The sequence below is a fragment of the Dipodomys merriami genome, unplaced genomic scaffold, assembly GCF_024711535.1.
Source record: "Dipodomys merriami isolate MVZ:Mamm:240054 unplaced genomic scaffold, mDipMer1.0.p SCAF_33, whole genome shotgun sequence".
Classification (NCBI taxonomy): domain Eukaryota; kingdom Metazoa; phylum Chordata; class Mammalia; order Rodentia; family Heteromyidae; genus Dipodomys; species Dipodomys merriami.
In genome coordinates this window covers 9,962,383-9,982,150 of record NW_027204826.1, presented here as the reverse complement: position 1 = coordinate 9,982,150, position 19,768 = coordinate 9,962,383, and the positions used below count along the sequence as shown (strand labels likewise).

At 49.3% G+C, this 19,768-nt stretch overlaps 1 protein-coding gene across 4 annotated transcripts in view; it reads left to right on the top strand.

The window, feature by feature from the left end:
- The window catches only part of Entrep2 (endosomal transmembrane epsin interactor 2), a 161,435-nt gene that overhangs the window by 135,950 nt on the left and 5,717 nt on the right, over positions 1-19,768 (top strand). For 3 of the 4 annotated variants that reach the window (XM_070043112.1, XM_070043116.1, XM_070043117.1), the window contains 6 exons: positions 3,205-3,339; positions 7,879-7,986; positions 11,120-11,280; positions 11,954-12,089; positions 17,761-17,836; positions 18,917-19,144. In XM_070043112.1, the coding sequence (XP_069899213.1) occupies positions 3,205-3,339; positions 7,879-7,986; positions 11,120-11,280; positions 11,954-12,089; positions 17,761-17,836; positions 18,917-19,144 (844 nt within the window). The remainder of the gene's footprint in view (positions 1-3,204; positions 3,340-7,878; positions 7,987-11,119; positions 11,281-11,953; positions 12,090-17,760; positions 17,837-18,916; positions 19,145-19,768) is intronic. The other variant, XM_070043115.1, reaches the window with a different exon arrangement.

Sequence of the window (19,768 nt, the reverse complement as noted above, 5' to 3'; positions counted from 1 at the left end):
CCTACCTATGCTTCCTAAGTAGCTGGGATTACAGGTGTGAGCCATCATGCCTGGTGAACAAACATTATTTTATACTGAAGTATTGCATGCCCTGGGTTATTCACTGAATGCTATTCTGAAAGTGAAAAATATCATTATAAGTCAAACTATCATAAGTCAAACCCCCTTTACCCGGGGGACCCAAGTACGTTCATTGTGAAGCCTTTAGCCCAATCTCTCTCCCCATTCCTTAGGCTCTAGGAACTCAGCTCCCAGCCCCAGCCTCTCCTGTCCTCTGTCCTTTAAGTGTAGAAGGTCACATACCTACCCAGTTTTGGCCTCTGTGACAGAATGGAAGGGCATCCCTCCCTCCCAACCTCCCTCCCTCCTAACCTCCCTCCCTCCCTTCCTCTCTTCTCATAGAGTCAGCCCTTTTTCTTCCCCTTAGGCTTGTGGGCCATAAATAAGAAGGCAGGCCAGCTCTTAAAAAAAAAATAGCTCTAAACACATTCATGAAAAATGGCTGTGGCTTCATTTGCCAAGCTCCACTGTCTTTTTCCAAGGACCTGGATGTCCAGGAGGCACTCAGGGAGTAAATCTGTCAGCAGCCTAGGCACCCCGGATGTCCGGGTCAGTCAGGGAGCTCATCAAGAAGGCTCCAGAAGTTTTCTTGAGCTGAATCACAAACTTCAGCAAAATGAGTGCTAGAAGAGACTTGTTTGGATGTCAGTCCCCTGGGGACCACTGGGAATAACTGAATGTCATCAGCCAGACTTCTGAGACAAGCCTGGCTCTAGTCCTCTTCTTTGGATGAAAAGGGAAACTGAGCTGTGGTTTACGATCTCTGCTTCAATCTCAATGCCAAACCGCTACAGATGAGACTCTGGGATGTTGCCTCAGATGAGTATAGGTGCATACACCTGTAATCCCAGCATCCAGGCTTAGGGGTTGGAATAGTCACCCTTTATTCGCTGGGAAATGGTACTCCCCCCCACACACACTCTGAAAGTACAAATCTGAGGCCACTTGATCCCTTTGTGTAAAATGGCAATGTTTGCACAGAACCCACCTATACACCCCCTCTTGGGGACATGGCACCATCTCTCATTGCTCTGTGAACCCCAGAAATGCTGTGGCAATAGCTTGCCTGCCTGGTGTAGGAAAGCCTGAAAAAAAAAAAAAGTCAGTATCTATTCAGTGTACATTCAGTTGGGAACATTTGAGGGGAGCTGGGCCTGGAAGTTCATACCTGTCATCTCAGCTCTCGGGAGGTAGAGGTAGAGATATGGTGAGCTGGAAAACAGCCTGGTGTGCAAGAAAATGGTACAGCTCCTGCCTATCAAGTGTGAGGCCTGAGTTCAAATCCCAGTATATGCCTTAAAAGTGAAAAAGAAAGAAAAAAGCCGGGGGTGTTTAGAGTGTGTATAGTGGTGTTTATAGTTGTTTATTGTGTTGTCCAGCTAACACAGTAAAGGCATAAGGCTAAGGGCAAAACGTCATCTCAAATACAATGCGTGAGCTCCACACCAACCTGGTGTCTCTGGAATCCATGCTGGTGGGGAGCACCCTTTGTAAGGGGGGGACGGAGTCTCAAATGAAAGCCCCACCTCTCAGCAACATCACCCCACATCTAGTGATTTCCGCACACACAAAGGCTCAGAAGTCACGTAACATCACCCTTCATAATGCATGCAAGGGAAAGTCATTGCTCACACTTAACACTTGGCTCTTATCTGTCCAGAGCAATATTGGTGCTTTAGCCGGGCATGGTGATGCGGGTGTCTGTAATTCCAGCACCCAGAAAGATGAGGTAGGAAGGCCAGCCTTCACTAGACACAAAAACAAAAAACCAACACCACTCATATACATACACTTACATATGTATATACATATATATGTATGTATGAGCTTGAGCATACTCTGGTCTGAGTTCTCTACTGTAAGGAATTTATTATTTACTGCAAAGAAGGCTAATTTGTAACCTAAAGAAAATGAGTTGTTTTGTGTTATGTGCTGTTTTGAGTAAAAAAAATTATAAGTTTAATATATAGGTTTAATTTTTATTTTAGTCATTTTACATTTATTATTGTTTTATATATATATATAATCCCTTTTCCTCTCAATCCTTACAACTCTCTTCCCTATCACTGAATCTCTTTTTATCTAGCTCATTTTTAAAATTCTTATATTTATTGCCTCTGTCGTGTTTTTGGTTTTGTGCCTGTCTTGGGGCTTGAACTCTAGGCCTGGGCACTGTGTCTGAGCTTCTTTGGCTCAAGGCTAGCACCCTACCACTTTGAGCCACAGCACCACTTCCGGTTTTCTAGGGGTTAATTGGAGATAAGAGTCTCACAGAGGGCTGGGAAGGTGGCTCAGTGGTAGAGCGCTTGCTTCGCATGCATGAGGCCCTGGGTTCAATTCCTCAGCACCACATAAGCAGAAAAATCCGGAAGTGGCGCTGTGGCTCAAGTGGTAAAGTGCTAGCCTTGAGCTGAGGGACAGCGCCCAGGCCCAGAGTTCAGCCCCCACGACCGGATCCAAAAAAAAAAGAGTCTCACAGACTTTCCTGCCCAGGCTGGTTTTGAACCTCGAACCTCGATTCTCAGATCTCAGTCTCCTGGGTAGCTAGGATTACAGGCTTGAGCCACCAGCGCCCAGCACCTCTATGGTTTTTTATTTTCAAAATCCAATGTTTTTTACTCAGCGTTTACTGAACACCTACAGACCCTCAGCATTGTAAATAGTCTGATGATAAGACGCAGCAGCTGCTGGATAAAGTGCCAGGTAGAAGTTGGAAAACCAGCCTAAGCTTCCAAGCAGGAGCTAGTCTGGGCATTGATGGGTTTGTAGGAGTTCGGTAGCTCATGAGGCAAGACAAAGTTTCTGAGAGGAGAATGACATACAGCTTAGTACGATGGCGATCCCCACCCACTGATCCCTGCGAGTGCTTTTCCTGACTCGGTGTGCCTTTCTGTAATTCACCTGCGCTTTTCTGGCACTCACAAGCTTAGATTTTCTCCCGGGGTATTTTTTACTCTATCTCATTCACTGCACTGAAATTAGGGATTTGCAGACCCCCCCCCCTGCTGTGTGTTCTTCGTGGCCTGGGTCCCGGGAAACCATTCTTGCTTTCCTGGGGTGCTCTGAGCTGAGTCATTTTTTTGTGTTCTTCACCGAGGGCCGAACGCCAGGTTAACGGTGAGGTCTGTCTGTCTCCTCGTCTAGATCAAGTTTGACAGTGTGGAGGTGTGCGTCTGCTGTGAGCTGCAGCATCAGTCTTCGGGATGCAGCAACCTCGGGGAGACACTGAAGCTGAACCCCCTGCAGGAGAACTGCAATGCCGTCAGGCTGACCTTGAAGGTGACCGAGCTAGCGGCAGGACGTTTCTGCGCATGCGTGTCCTTTCCCACCAGCTGGAGGCAGGCTCTGCTGCGCATGCGTTCTCCCCTGCGCTCGCTGCAGGCTCCTCGTCCGCGCACGCACCCCAGACACCGGGCTAGAGACGTTTTCTTCTGCGCCTGCGTCCGGCCGTCCTGTCTCCCGCGAGCCCTCACAGACACTTAGGGAGATTTATTAACAAACAGATCCTTTAGCTCAGGATTCACACAGCTGGGTTCAGTGCCTGAGGGAACCTTTTTTTCCCAGAGAGTATCTTATAGGATAAGAGATGTTCATTTAGAAGCTGTTGCTTTCTAGATGTTCTTTTCCATTATTTTTCTACCTGTGCGATCTGCACCTGAGTCGTTGGAAGAATTCTTTTCCACTCATGATGTAATCCAGTTGCATTCCCAGCACTTTCTATTTGTTTGTTTGTTTTTTGTCACACCATCAGGAAACAGATGGGTGCACATATACATATGTGTGTGTGTGTGTGTGTGTGTGTGTGTGTGTGTGTGTGTGTGTATATGTATGAATGAGAGAATTCTGCCAATCTCCTATGGTGTTCGATTCTCATGGAAAGCATATGATGCCAAGAATATCATTTCTATTATTCCCCCTTTGTTTTTCTTTGTCTTCTTAGAAATGATATTTGATTCCTGAACATCCAAACTGACTGTTTATAAATGCATATGAACAATGACCCCGGTTCTTTTCTTTCCCCTGAATGAAATGGTGCTGAAACTCTGTGAACCGCTGTGACAGGATCAAAGGAGCCCAGGGCTGGTGGTGAGATTGTATTTACAGTAGGGAGGGGTGACACAATATGCAGAGATCTGGGGACGCCAAAGGTGACCACGGGAGCCAAGAAGAGAGGCCCTGTGGCCTGCAGATGTGAGCCAGCGGTGAGCCTTCTGTGGGTGGGCATCAGCTGGCAGACAGGCAGAGAGGTTTATGTAGACAGAAGTTTCCTCACGGAGGAGGCAGGAACATGGCCCCGGCTCCCCAGCACCTGCTTTCTTTCATAAAGAAGACCGGTCCAAGTTCAGAGCCCAGCAGGGTTGGAGGAGGCCAGGAATTCAGCACTCCAGACCCACCCATTATGGTTGTAGACATTTCCTGCTGCCCCCACTGCATTGTGGGCCTTCCTCGGAGGCCTGTCATGGCATTTCAAGCCCTCCTAAGAGGGACAGGAGCAGCCATTTCTTTCTCATTCTGACTACTAAAGTGCCTCTTCCACCTGGATGCATTTTCTTTCTACTGTTGTTAAGACCAAAACAAAACCACTGATTGTAATTATCACCACCTACTTCCAGGGAAAGCTGACAGATTCCCCAGGGGAATGTTAAGGCCCCTGGAGGCCACTTTGTGTGTATTAAAATCAACTTTCCTTGCTATAAAAATATAAAGCAGCCAGGTGCCAGTGGTTCGGGCCTATAATCCTAGCTACTTGGGAGGTTGAGGAAAGGAAAGATCACAGTTTGAGGCTGGCCCCAGAAAAGAGAAGTTCTCCTTGTCAACTGTAGCTACACACGGTTGTTCATGACTGTCATCCCAAGCTACAGGGGAGGTTGAGATTGGGAAGACTGAAGTTCTAAGCCAGTTCAACCAGAAAAGTCTTCATGACTCCATCTCCACTGAAAGCGAACTGGACACAGTGGGTCTCTCTTCCACTCCCCCTTCTCCTCCCTTCCCCTCTCTAACTCAAGAGTCTCCAGCTCTAACTTGGCTCTCTTCACTCCAGGCTAGGGCTCCACCCTTTGAGCCACACCTCCACTTAAAGCTTTAGGGTAGTGAATGGGAGATAAAAATCTCTTGGATTTGTCTATCCTCTCCTGGTTTTGAATTTTAACCCTCTATCTTAGGCTCCTGTGTAGCTAGGATTACAGACGTGAGCCACTGGTGCCCAATGGGTTTAGAGTTTAAGTTTTTTGTTGTTGTGGGTCATGGGGCTTGAACTCTGGGCCTGGGCACTGTCCCTCAGCTCTTCAGCTCAACACTAGTGCTTTACCACTTGAGCCACAGTGCCACGTCCAGTTTCCTGGTGGTTTATTGGTGATAAGAGTGTCATGGACTTCCCTGCCTGGCTTGTTTACGTTTTTGAAAGTTGAAAAGCCATAAATTATGTATTTCCTCTGTGAACAGAATATTGTGTGATGCCTACCTTTCCTTCACTAAGCAGACAGAGTGTATTCCAGATTCTGGGTGATGAAGACAAGTGGTTTCTTTATAAAACTAACAATATTGCTGGGTGCCTGTGGCTCACACATGTAATACCAGCTACTCAGGAGGCTGAGACCTGAGGATTGCAGTTCGAAGCCAGCCCAGGCAGGAAAGTACATGAGACTTTTCTCTCCAGTTAACCAGAGAAAAAGCAATAAATAGAGCTATTGCTCAAGTGGTAGAGCACCATCCTTAAGTAGAAAAGCTAAATGACAGTACCTAGGCTCTGGGTTCAAGCCCCAGTACCAGCAAACACACAGAACAATCACCAAGACTATCTGGCCAACAGGAAACAATAACAGATGAGATTTAATCCTGTCAGATGCTCCCAAATCAATACAACATATACAGACAGTGAATATCAGAAATAAAGCACTGCGATCTCCCTGAGAGGTGAAGGACAAATCACAGGAGTCCTGCCACAGCCCCTGCTGACTGCCCTGCATTTCCAGGTCTCTGTGCCAGGCATGGGAGCCCAGGGGACTCCCTAAATTGGAGAGACACACTTGAGAGCCAAAGAGAGTCGAGAGATAAGAAGCTCAAGTTCTCAGGATGGGATGCTGGAAAAGAGAGGTGCCCTGAGATTGCTGGAGGGTTCATCAAGTATTCTGTTGAATACTGTTAGCGCATGTTTGGGAAGAAACTCTTTGAGTCTAGGAAAAGGAGTAGCCAAGAGAATTAGAGATACAGAGCCAAGAATCCTACCAGAAATCTCAAAATACTCTTATCTCAGAGTGGGAGATAATTCACCCTAGAGGGAGCTCTATTTCTCTTCTGCCGAAAAATCAAGACTCATTTCTCCATCTTGACATTCCCCCGCCTTGGACTGTATCTCTAGGAATGTGTTGCAACACCACATGTTCACTTTTTTCCTTGATATTCTCATAATTGTACCCATTATCTGTCTCTCCTAGGGCAGTCTGGAGAGGCCTTTAAGGAGCAGGTTCTGAGGAAAGGGGTTCCACTGTGACTTCTGTAATCACGGAAATTTCCTAGAGGATGGGCTGCATTAGAAGGCTTGGGTTCCTATGTGTGCAGGAACAAGGCCTAGGAGGTTCTTCCATCAGACAGTCTGGTAGACACACCACAGGATGGGGACCGTGCAGAACACACTCCTCTTAATACCTCCCACCTTGCTAATGCCACAGTTCTGTGAAAAGGCAATCTCTCTCCTGGTAGCTGGATTCTGTCTATTTAAAAAAAAGTTGGGGCTGGGAAGGTGGCTCAGTGGTAGAGCGCTTGCCTTGCATGCCTGAGGCTCTGGGTTCGATTCCTCAGCACCACATAAGAAAAAAGAAAAAAGCTGGAAGTGGCGCTGTGGCTCAAGTGGTAGAGCACTAGCCTTGAGCTGAAGAGCTGAGGGACAGCGCCCAGGCCCAGAGTTCAGGCCCCACTACCGGACCCAAAAATAAATAAATAAATAAATAAATAAATAAATAAATAAATAAATAAATAAATGTTGAATCATTCTAAATCTTTCAGGTAGACCATAGATATCCAAATCCATGATGTATGTTCTGAATTGCTGATTCTTTTTGTACATCCTGGTTATTTTATTTTCCTCTTTCTGGCATGGGTTGAGAATTCATTTCCTCAAGAAGCATGTGGACACAAAACTCCCTCCAAAAAAGCCTACTCTGGAAATAATAATAATAATAAACCACGAGAACAGCCAGGTGCTGGTGGTTCTGTAATACTTAAGGTACTCAGAGTTCTGAGGACTGTGGTTCAAAGCCAGCTCGGGCAAGAAAGTCCCTGAGACTCTTTATCTCCATTTAACCACCAAAAACAAAAACAAAACAAAACAAAAGCCAGAAGTGGAGCTGTGGCTCAAAGTAGCAGAGCACTAGCCTTGAGTACAAAAGCTCAGGGACAATGCCCAGACCCTGAGTTCAAGCCCTAGGACTCACACACACACAAACAAACAGGAGAACAGAGCCAAGGGATCTGGGTGAAAACCAAACCTTATTTAAGAATAACAATAAAAATAATGCAAAAAGGGTTGGGAGTGTGGCTAACGTGGTCCAGTACCTGCCTGGCAAGTTAAGGCCCTGAGTTCAAACTACCTTACTGCTAATACTACTACTACTAATTATTATTATGAGCTGATCAGCATTGTGAAAGAAGAAACATGTTTTAAAAAAGAACCACAGACAGACAGACAGGCAGAAAACACACACACACACGAAGCAGATGGCAGTCGCCAGCTCATGCTGGGCCCTGGCAAAGCGTGGAAGGCCCCCTGCATGTGGGTGTTCAAGCTGAGCTGACCTTCTCCCACGTCCTCTCTTCTCCCAGGACCTCCTCTTCAGCGTGTGCGCCCTCAACGTCCTCTCCACCATCGTGTGTGCGCTGGCCACCGCCATGTGCTGCATGCAAATGGTGTCCTCTGATGTCCTTCACATGGTGAGTGACCGAAGCAGAAGCAGACGCTTCTGATTGGACCCCAGAGGTAGGGCAGGGATACTGGGCTGGTTCTGCCTGAGGTACCTGGTTGGAGGCCATCTCGTGCCCCTCTGCTCTCTGTAAGATGGTGCAGTGCACTTTGGGAGCTGTTGATTATTTATGGTAGATGCTGTTGAAACTGTATGGACAGTCCTGCGACTGGCCCATCCTCCTAGACGGCCCCTGAGCAATTTTAGTAGAAATCCCATGGCCCTGGACTTCATTGTACGCCAGGCACCTCCAGGGCAGGGGCCAACCTCATGCTATTGAGGATGTTTAGGGTTGTCAAAAGATGGGTTCTTCTCAAATTTCAAAAGTGCTATGCCTTGCTTTTACAATTTGCTAATTAATCCTGACTTCGTAATGAACCTGGCCACTGGCTTTCCCCTGGCACCCTAGCCAGCCAGGGTCTCAGAGAGACAGTTCTGCTGTCCCTGGAGGAGCTATACGCTTGTTTATACACGTTTATAAATATGCACATCCTAAACCATGATAGGTCCGTGTTGTTTCCCTGTCAATGGAACACAGGCCAATTCTCAGGACACAAGAGAGGTTCTAGGTGATACTGTTTCACAGTAGAGGAGGGACTTTTCCTCCTGTTCTTGCTTTTTCTCTTCCTTTTTTTTTTCTCTCTCTCTCTCCCTCTCTCTGTCCCCCCCCTCTCTCTCCCCCCCTCTCCCCCAGAATCTCTCTTCCCATCTCCGTCTGTCTTCAGTTAGGATAATGAAATACCGGAGGCAGATGGATTTATAAAGAAAAGAGGTTTCTGCTGCCTTGTTGGTAGCAGTGTAAACTAGTTTTAAAGTCTGAATTACATTTTATTTTGAAGTGCATAAGTTCGTATGGCCAGTTTATACTTCCCATTCAAAAGTTATAGTACTAGCAAATTACAGTTGTCTAGCCCCCACTATAGTGGCCTTCTGCTTATCATTTCATTATTTTAATTATCTTTCCACAGAAATACTAGTCTGCTATTTCTTTTTATCATTTTATTTTTTTCAGACTGCTTCAACTAGGCTACACCTAAAAGAACTTGTTCATAAAGAGATCAATAAAAATATTAGCAAATAAAACTGAAAACAGACAACACCTCATCTCAATTAGGATGGCTCTAATTAGAAACAAAAAAACATTTATCAATGTTTTAGAAAGTTTGGAGAGAAATTTGAAACCTTGAGCAGCGTTAATTGGTGATTAAATAAAGAAACAATGATCAAAAAAAAAAAAAAAGAGGTTTCTTCACCTTATTGCTCAGGAGGCTGGAGAAGCTCAGAACCAGCAGCTGTTTCTGGTTAGCTTTAGGTAAGGCCCTTGTGGAAAAAGGAGGAAAGGAAGTAGATAATGTGGGAGAGACAAAACAGGAAGGTGACCTTCCTTAACACTTACAGCTTTTTCTATCGTTAATTGGAAGTAAGTCTCTCCTGCCTGATCTGGCTTTGAACCACGATCCCCAGAGCTCAGCCTCCTGAGTAGTTAGGATTACAGGCATGAGCCACAAGTGCCTGGCTCCCTTGAGTTTTGGTGTGTCCTACCCGAGCACCATCTGTGTCTGCCGCACTCCCATTCTGTTCCCTGGCCCACCCCATCTTGTATGCATGCTTATACTTTTCCTCAGCCGCTGCTGCCGCCTCCTCCTCCTCCTCCTCCTCCTCCTCCTCCTCCTCCTCCTCTTCTTCCTCCTCCTCCTCTTCTTCCTCCTCCTCCTCTTCCTCCTCCTCCTCCTCCTCCTCCTCCTTCTCCTCACTGTTCTGGTGTAATACCCCAGTTAATCAAGATACAGGACCTGGGAGCATCGTTACCCAGATGTTAAAAATGTGTCTGTCATTCCTTAATTGTCTACCACATATAGCTTCCCTTGCCCAGTATGGACCCACACAGCCGTCACGGCCAGCCAACCTTTCCGGAGGGTTGCAGAGTTTTGAAAGGTGTCTAATTAAGCTCTTATTCAGCAGGGTGAACTTTCAGCCTGGTTCATGGAGACTTGGGGTTGGCAATTTTCTTCAGTGTGTTGTGGGAAGGAAAGGTTAAGTACCAGGGAATTCTCCTCACCTCAGCAGATTTTGTTTCTTTTTTTTTTTTTTTTTTACTGTTGATCTGTAAATATCACACCAATTTGGCCCAACTGACAGAACAAAAGGGCGGCTAAAATGCTAAAAAGTTTGCATTATTCCAGTTGTTCAGTATCACACTGAACACAGGCAACAAAAGATGAAGTGAGTATGCTGTAGCTCTGAAGCAGCTGCAGTGGTAACTGCTCTGCACAGAGCTGTTGTCTGGTGACCTGCAGGGGGCAGCAGTGAGCCTGGGGGAGGTCATAGGTCTGAAGTCAAGGCCTGTCTGTATCTGAGACCCACTTCCTTTCCCTTGAGCTTGGGGCTGTGTCACCTCAGTTTTCACTGATCTAAAGAGATGACCTACTGCTCATTCAGTAAGCATGGTCTATATGGATTTTATTGTTTAGGTCCGAGACCAGAACTCAGTACCTGGCATTTACTTCATTGGCTAGCCCTCTACCAACTGAGCCATGCCTCCAACCCTCATAAGTAATTTGTAATGTATATTTTGCCCAGGTTGGCTTTGAACCGTGATCCTCAGATCTCAGCCTCCTGAGTAGCTAGGATTATAGGCATGAGCCACAGGTGCCTCATTGTTTTTTAATGGTGCTGTTATATGTGCAGGGGATATGGGTCCCCTTGTTGTCCCTTCACCCTCTCTCTCCTATGCCACTCGCCGTGCAAGAGCACAGAGCCCATCCCCCACAGAGCCATTTCATAGCCACAGTCTCTGCACTGAGAGCAGCGGACAATTCCCAAGCTTATTCCACAAATGGACATAGCAAGACTCCATCCTGAACCCATGGATAGCCATGGCTGATTTAAAAAAAAACAACCCAGGAGCCAGCATAATGGGAAGGGTAATAACCAATACCTCCCAGACACTACTTTTTCTCGAAAGCAAAACAAAAATCCCTAAAAGGCACTTTGCCTAACAGTGTGGAAAATGGAATGATGGTGAAAACGCGGGTGCAATGAGCTTGACGAGACACAAGACACACCAGGCTTCCTAACTAACTGCCAGGCGCTCTGTCTTCTAGTTCTTTCCCCAGAGGTCACACTCGGCCAACCCTGCCTGCGTGACCCCCCATGGCACCGTGATCCACCAGATCCTGGACTTCGACGAGTTCATCGCACCCCTCCCGCCCCCACCCTACTACCCTCCGGAGTACTCCTGCACGCCCTCCTCTGACACCCACCGGTGAGCCTTCCTCTCCACGCCTCACTCCCGGGCTCAGGCCACCAGCATCACAAGCAGCTTTGGTTGGGACAAGGGGGAAATAGTCAGCTGTTCTTCCAGGAACGGGGTGGGGGAGGGGGAAACGAGGGCTGCGCAGACCTAAGACCAGGCAGAGAAAAGCAAGCTTGAGCTGGGCGCTAGTGGCTCATCTTGTAATCCTAGCTACTCGGGAGGCTGAGATTGATCTGAGGATCATGGTTCAAAGCCAGCCAGGGCAGGAAAGTCTGTAAGACTCTTATCTCTAAGGAACCTCCAGAAAACCACAAGCTGTGGCTCAAAGTGGTAGAGCTTTAAACCTTGGGCAAAAAGAGCTCAGGGATAGTGCCCTGGCCTCAAGTTCAAGCCCCACGACCGATGGAATGAATGATAATTATTTGTGGAAAATGTCACTCAAGGTCCCACCACTGCGTGAGCACTGGAGTTACATGACTGTGAGTTGACTAGAAATGTGGATATCTTTCCAGAAGGAAGACCAGAGTTACAATTGCCCAGTGACTCACACCTTTCTCCCTCAGACAAATCAGGTATTGGATGGAGGATGCCCCAGCCAACAGTTCACACTCTGTGGGAGTCAGTCAGCAGTCAGGGCCCACTCCTCGGGAGCGGCCCTGTGACGGCCACTTTTCCTTTTCAGGGGCCTCCACCTGGACTTCTCCTCCTCTCCGCTCAGCGCTCTGTACGACGTAGCCATCAACAGCCCCAGCATGCTGTACCCTGCCGAGCTGCCCCCGCCCTACGAGGCCGTGGTGGGCCAGACGCCGGCCAGCCAGGTGAGGCCTGGGGCCACTACAGGGGCCCAGCCCTCAGGGCAAGCCCTCGGTCAGATGTGGAATGGGCTGTGTGGTTGACACACCTGTGCCTGCCTCGCACTGATGGCTCCTACCGGTGCCTGCATTGGGGAACCTTCCAGAAAATAGGATACTGGCTCTGCTTAGCTCTGTGCTGGAATTGACAGCTAGATCTACCAAAGTTCAAGCCCAGGCCTGGGGTCCCCATTATTTGTGTTTTCCCCTTGATTGTCTGACTTAGTTATAGAAAGCGTGCAACACAACTCACGTGTATCTGAGCTTGATGCTGTGATAGGTAAGAACTTAGTGTAGAAGGCACTGGAAGCTTCTAAATCATAGGTGAAGCACCCCATTAGGGAGGCTGGGGCTGTGTGTGCTGAGTATTGGGGGGTCAGGGGCAGGGAGCATGACCTGTCTCCAGCATATACCACAATCATTGGCTGGGCAAGGTGTCTCATTCCTATAATCCCATCTTATTTGGGAGGTGGATCACTGTTCAAAACCAGCCCAAGCCAAAAAAAAAAAAAAAAAAAAAAAAAAGGGGAAGAAGTTAGCTAAATACCTTTACAGTCAACAAGCTGGCATGGTGGTCCATACCTGTTACCTAAGCTTTGTTCCACATGCAGGCGAGGGGATTCTGGTTCCAGGCCAGCCTGAGCCAAAAATACAAGATCCCATCTGCCTGCTTTGGGCTTCCCATTATAGCCCCAATGACAAGTAGACATCGCCAGACCTGGCTATCCTGTTGAGAAGGAATCTTGTATACTTTTCTACCCAGGATGGTCTAGAACTGTGATCCTCCCAACCTTAGCCTCTCACGCAGCTGGGATGATAAGCACACTGCACTTATGCCCAACTGTTGGTAGGGAAGGGCTGTCTCTGCGCTTCCTAAACTCCTCCAGGGCTCATCCTCCTGACCTGGTGGACCCTCACTGGGATATCTGAGCCAGGGAGGGGAGAGGGGCCTGAAGAAGGGGTGTGCAGAATTGCATCACTGCATGATGGGAAGGAAGAGGCTCCTGCCCACATGACAGAGCTCAGGTGGGGCCCCCAGAAGCCTGGATTTGTGGGGACCAGCAGTAAAGAAAGAAAGCATAGGCTCATAGCTGCCCAGAGCCTGTGATCCTCCTGAATGGTCATGAAAAGCCTGCTGGGCTGGAGCCAGATGGCCTTGGGGTTTGCGGAGGGGCATGAAGAAGAATAGCTGGGTGTGGGACTCTGATAGGCATCTCACCCCTTCCCCAAGACATGTCAATCAAATTCTGATGACAGGGCACAGCTCCAGGGTTTTGAAGCCAGCAGCAGGTGAAGGGAGAAAGGTAAGCCAGGAATTTCCCATTCTTAACAAGGCCCCAGCTCCCACTGCTGTCCACCGCAGGTGGAAGCCAACCTGGGCAGGAAAGGCTTTGAGCTTTCTTAATTTCCAGTTAACCTACTCCAGAAGTAGAACTGTGGCTTAAATGGTAGAGTACCAACCTTGAATGACAAAGTGAAGGGACAGCACTGAGGCCCTAAAATTTAAGCCCCAGTACCAGCACACACACATACACACACACACAGACACACATACACACACACACACACACACACACACACACACACACACACACACACACACACACACACACACACACACACACACACACACACACACACACAGAATATATCAATTGATAATTAATAGGAATTCCAAGATCCATAGGACACCTTTCTCCAAAACACCTTGGAACTCTATACTGAGATTGCTTCCACAGAGCCTGTATCTAGCCAGCTTGCAGACATGGCCAGCCAGAGAGCAGCCCAGGTGAGCGCCTCTGTAGATGCAGCCTCTCGCAAGCCAGCTGTATGGGAACATCTGGTAATTAAGTGGCCTGCCGAGTGCAGGCTGACTCTCCTTGACCCCATGTTCTCAGGGCATTTTCAATTCCACAAGTGTCTCTGGGAGGCCAGAAGTCGATGAAACCCATTATCATCCACCGAGGGGGGGCCGCACATGCCAGCTGCCACCTCCTCTGGGGTGGTCTGTCCCCCATCTGACCACACAGCCAGGAGCCACCCCTTGACTTCACAGCACAAACCTTCCTCCTAGATGAGGAGCAGGCTAATTGCTTCGCCCTTGTTGGGACAAATGGAGTATAAATTGCCTATCAGCCAAGTTTGGATAAAGAGGACAGAATGACAGAATGGCAGAAGAGTGAGGGGACACAATGGGGCTCTGCACAGGGGAGGAGATAAGCACTTATTGGGAAGATTTATTATTTATTTGTCAGTCTTGGGGCTTGAACTCAGGGCCTGGGCACTGTCCCTGAGCATTTTTGCTCAAGGCTAGTACTCTAGCTCCACTTCTAGATTTTAGGCCTTTCTTGCCTGGGCTAGCTTTGAACTGCCATCCTTAGATCTCAGCCTCTTAAGTAGCTAGGATTATAGACACAAGCCACCAGCAGCTGGCTGACAATGGGTGTATGTATGTATGTATGTATGTATGTATGTATGTGTGTGTATATGTGTGTATTTATATAGTTCTGGTACTGGGGCTTGAACTTAGGGGCTAGGCACTGCCCCTTCATGTTTTTCACTCAAGGATGACACTCTACTATTTGAGCCACACCTCTCCTTCTTGGTTTTTAATGATTAATTGGAGAGAAGGGTCTCCTAGACTTTATCCTGCCTGGGATTCGCTTTGAGCTGCAATCCTCAGATCTCAACCTCCTGAGTAGCGAGGATTATAGGTGTGAGCCATCAGCACCTGCCCCGAGATTTAGTTTTTGACACAGGGTCTTTGGTGCCATCCAGGCTGGTCTTAATCTCCCCTGAGCTTAAGAGATTCTCTTGCCTCAGCCTACTGAAGAAGCTGAGACCACACACACACACACACACCACCACCACCACCACCACCACCACAAAACAGAATTTCTTTCTAGTTATTATGAACTTGCCAAGCCGATATTCCTGCTTTGATGATAGCCATGAAGTAGGAACTACACAGAATCCTCTTTATCTTTTCCCCCATCAGGGAACCAAAAATCCAACGTGGTCACAGGTCTCTGAGACTTCAGAGGAAGCACCAAGCCTGGTGATCTGGGTAGAGCTTGTGAGTCGCCAGGAAAGGTCATGCAGGTGGATGGTACCACACATGCAAAGGCACTGACGCAGCTGGCCAGGTGCCTGATGTGGGAGTTTTAGATTCATGAAGGAGGTCACCAGGATAGTCTGTGTAGACATTTAACGACCTTGGATGCCAAATTATAGAGGCGCCTCAGAGGATGAGGGTGAGAAAAGTCCCCATGAGACTCTTCACTCCAATGAACCACTCCAAAACCAGAAGTGGTGCTATGGCCCCAAGTGGTAGAGCATTAGCCTTGAGCCATAGAGCTCAGGGATAGCGCCCAGACCCTCAGTTCAAGCCCCACAACCAAGGAAAGAAAGAAAGAGAAGGGGGGAGGGAGGGAAGGAGGGAGGAAATAAGATTGACAGGATTTCTATGTAGGGCTGGCCATGGGGGAAGATGAGGGGAAATACAGTGACTTCCCCTACTGGACAGCTGATCATTGAACGATGATGGTAGTCCCATCTAGCCTCTCTTAGAATTAGTTAAATCCACACAGGGTGGAGGGTTCTGAGTGAAGTTAGACTCGCAACAGCCTAACTTAACAGAACAGTCCCTTTCCCCATTCCTCCTCCATCACCTGCAAGGAGCTGCGGTTTTGAGCCTATTGTGGCCAAACTCTAATTTCAGTTCTATACCACAGACATTCCCTTTTGCACTCCCTCCTGCTGCCTTTCTAGCTCAACAACAATGCTGTGTGAACTGAACAGCTATTTCGTTCCTCCTCCTCCCTTCAGCAGCTTGAGTGTGACAAGGTGGCTTTTGACACCGGGGACAGCCAAATTCAAATGAAGCTCCTGGCACTTTGTTTGTTAAGAGGTGACAGATGCCTCTCAGAACTGCCTCCCTTGAACCACATTTTCTAGCTCTCTATTTCAGGGAACCGGAGGGGAAGGGAGAGAGAGGTCTGCAAATAGGAGACGAATCCAATTTTCTCCCGGCCGTGTCCCACTGGGTGTTTTATTTCTCTTATTTATATTTCTTTATTGCCGGGCACTCCCCTCCCCCGCCCCCGTCTCCTTTTCTACTCACCTCTGCATCTGTGTGATTAGATGTGGGAAGAGAGTTATGGGATGAAATAGATCTTTGGGCATCCGTTAGAGAGAGAGAGAGAGAGAGAGAGAGAGAGAGAGAGAGAGAGAGAGAGAGAGAGTGAGTGAGTATGTGTGTGTGTGTGATTGAGTGGGAGATTCTGGGCAGGGATTTCCAGCATTGGTTACTGGCATGCAATGGTTACTATAGGGAGGTAGGCGGGGGCTGGTGGTGGTGTGAATTCTGGTAATTCCCTCTCCAGCAGTGCTGAGGGAGGAAAAGCTGCTGTTCTGTAGCACACAGATGCAGTCAGTCAGAGGCAGCGGCTCTCCTGCCTGCCCTGCCCTCTCTCTATCCCCTTCCAGCCCTGGTGCTATGGGGTAGGGGCACTGCCCACCCTGTTATGTGGGCATGAAAGGCTGCCACTGGAGCCACCTGCCTCTGCCCTAGCTTTGTATGGAGGAGAGATGGAGAATATCAGCTCTCTGGCTGAAGTGGTGGCAGATGAGGGGGCAACCAGGGAAGGCAGAAATGTAATTACCTGAGCTAGAATGGGACTGAGCCGCAGGGGCCGGCCTCACCTTCCTCAGCCCCCTTCAGAGCTTGTGATTTGCAAGAGTGTTCCCAAAGCAATTCTGAAATAACACGAGGCATCAGAAAATTGCTTTGTGAGCTGGCGAAGGGGTGTAGGGTGGTGCACGTTCCATTCCAGCCCAAGGGCCAGGTGGGGACAGGCTATGCCCCGAATCACAGAGGGAGGAGCAGCCCCCATCAAGGCAGACAGCCGGTGGCGTAGAGGATGGACCACGTGAGGGGTGAGGGTGTGATCAGAGATGGGAGTGGGGGGGCTGGCTTTTCGTCTTCCAGTTTCCTGAGGCCTTGCTAGGCAAAACAGCTGCCAACTCTTCATAGTCTTCATTGCACCCAGATTGGATGCCGGAGACCCTCATTCAGGCTCACACAGTGCCCCATGCAGAACTGAACCCTGGCCCCGAGCCTGGCAAGGATGCCATGAGGAAGAGAGCACAGCAAGTGAGGGAGAGTCACTCAGGCTGGCATCATTCCAGGCCCAGCCATGGTGGCTTGAAGCATCATATCGCCCCGCTCTTCTGGCCCTGGGGCTTGAACTCTGGGCCTGGGCATGCTGTCCCTGAGTTTCTTTTGCTCAAGGCGAGTGCTCTACCACTTGAGCCACAGTGCCACTTTTGGCTCTTTTGAGTAGTTTATTGGAGATAAGGGTCTCACGGAATATCCTGCCCCAGCTAGCTTTGAACTGTGATCTTCAGACCTCAGCCTCCTGAGTAGCTAGGATTACAGGTGTGAGCCACCAGTCTCCAGCTCAAGTTCCTTTTTTTTTCTCCTCAGATTATTCACAATCCTCCTCCCCTCCCCTGCTTAGTTGAAAGCAGGAAATGTGAGGCTGCAGAGGGCCAGCTGTGTTATTCAGGCCCGCTGTGTGATGGCCTCTGAGTCTGACTGATCACCCACTGTGATACCTGGTGTTTCTTGCTGCAGGTGACAAGTATGGACCACCAGGTGGTCCTGCCCAGCTCTGGGGACCAAGACACCACCGCTGACTTTAGCACACCAGGTAATCTTTCCTTCCCTCCCCTGGTGTCTGAAGCACTGAGTTTATATTCTCTAAGGATTTCCTCCTCTCCTCTCCTCTCCTCTCCTCTCCTCTCCTCTCCTCTCCTCTCCTCTCCTCTCCTCTCCTCTCCTCTCCTCTCCTCTCCTCAACTCTCCTCCCCTCCCCTCCCCTCCCCTCCCCTCCCCTCTCCTCTCCTCTCCTCCCCTCCCCTCCCCTCCCCTCCCCTCCCATCTCCTCTCCTCTCCTCTCTTCTCCTCTCCTCTCCTCTCCTCTCCTCTCCTCTCCTCTCCTCTCCTCTCCTCTCTTCTCCTCTCCTCTCCTCTCCTCTCCTCTCCTCTCCTCTCCTCTCTTCTCCTCTCCTCCCCTCCCCTCCCCTCCCCTCTCCTCTCCTCTCCTTCCCTCCCTCCCCTCCCCTCTCCTCCCCTCTCCTCCCCTCTCCTCCCCTTATCTCCTTCTTCTCTTCTCTCTACTCTCCTCTCTTCTCTTACTTCCCTCCCTCCCTTCCTCACTCCCTCTCTCTCCCTCCCTCCCTCCCTTTCCCTCTCTCCCTCCCTTACTCTCTCTCTTCCCTCTCTCTTTTTGTGCTAGTCATAGAGCTTGAACTCAGGGCGTGAGTACTGTCCCTAAGCTCTTTTACTCAAAACTAGTACTCTACCAATTGAGCCACTGATTCACATCTGGCTTTTTGATGATTATTTGGAGATGAGAGTCTCACAGACTTTCCTGCCTGGGGTCTTTCCCACTGGCTTTGAACCACGATCCTAAGATCTCAGCCTCCTGAGTAGCTAGGATGACAGGCGTGAGCCACCAGCACCTGGCCTTCACCTCCAATTTCCAGTCTCCTGGAGAATCTAGGAGAATCTTCCTGAAAAGTTAACTAGAATTTTCCTGGAAAGATTCATGGACAATCATCTGACTCCCCCTGTCTCCATCCCCGCATCTTTCAGTGGCATTTTCCCAATCCATTCCATTTCCAGGCACTATCTGAGATGGTGCGTAGTTGATTCAGATTGAAAGCCCTGTACTGCCCTGTCCATGTGGCCACCTGGCCGTGCCTAACCTGTGTCCATTCTTCCTCAGTGCCAGCCAGCACCACCAGCCTACCCACCTCAGATGGGGCCACCTCGCTGGGTCCAAGCCACACATCCCCTGATGATACAGAAGGCACCCCGCCAGCCCCACCACCTGCCCCAGACCTCCAGCATCTGTCCCCAGAAGCCACAGACCTGAGCTCTCAGGGACCGCCCAGTTCCGGGCGTGTGGCCCGCTCGGCTAGTGATCCCACTGCCTGTGTGTCCAGCAAGGCAGGTGTGTCTGGTCCCAGAGGCTCTGTGGGTCAGGGGAAAACTGGGGAATGGTTTGGGTATCTGAGACCCCTCAACGTGGAGGAAGGCCCTTGGAGAGTCCTGTTGTGTCTCCAGAGAAGGGCCCTCATGCTGGTGGGGGAAGAAAGGACACGAGAGCTGAAGAGAATGGGAGCCTTCCATGTGGCCATAAACACGAACAAAGAGAGTGAGGGTGGGGTCAGAGCAGTGATCTCAGGTAATACTGGGGGGTGGCAGTGTGCGTTCCTGAAACCCCTCATGTGGCTTTGTATGTGTTGGGGGTGGTGGTGTGGGGGGCATTCGCTCAGGGCTGGAGTCCCTGTGGTCGTCAGCATAGCAAGTTTTCATCTCACAGTCGCCCTCTCAGGTGGGGGTACCCCAAGGCTAGAGAACCCACACCCATCCTTGATTCCATAGGTAGGGGTGGGGCAGTTGCCTTGCCAATAAAGACAAGAGGGCCTTTGACTGAGGTCTCATCCTGCATGACTCCTTCCTAAAATGGATGTGGACAAACCCTAAGCAGAGCATCTGGGTGCCCACATCAACTGGGCCTCGATCACCCAGAGCCTGGCCCTGCCAAGGAAGCATGGAGTCACCGATGGCTATC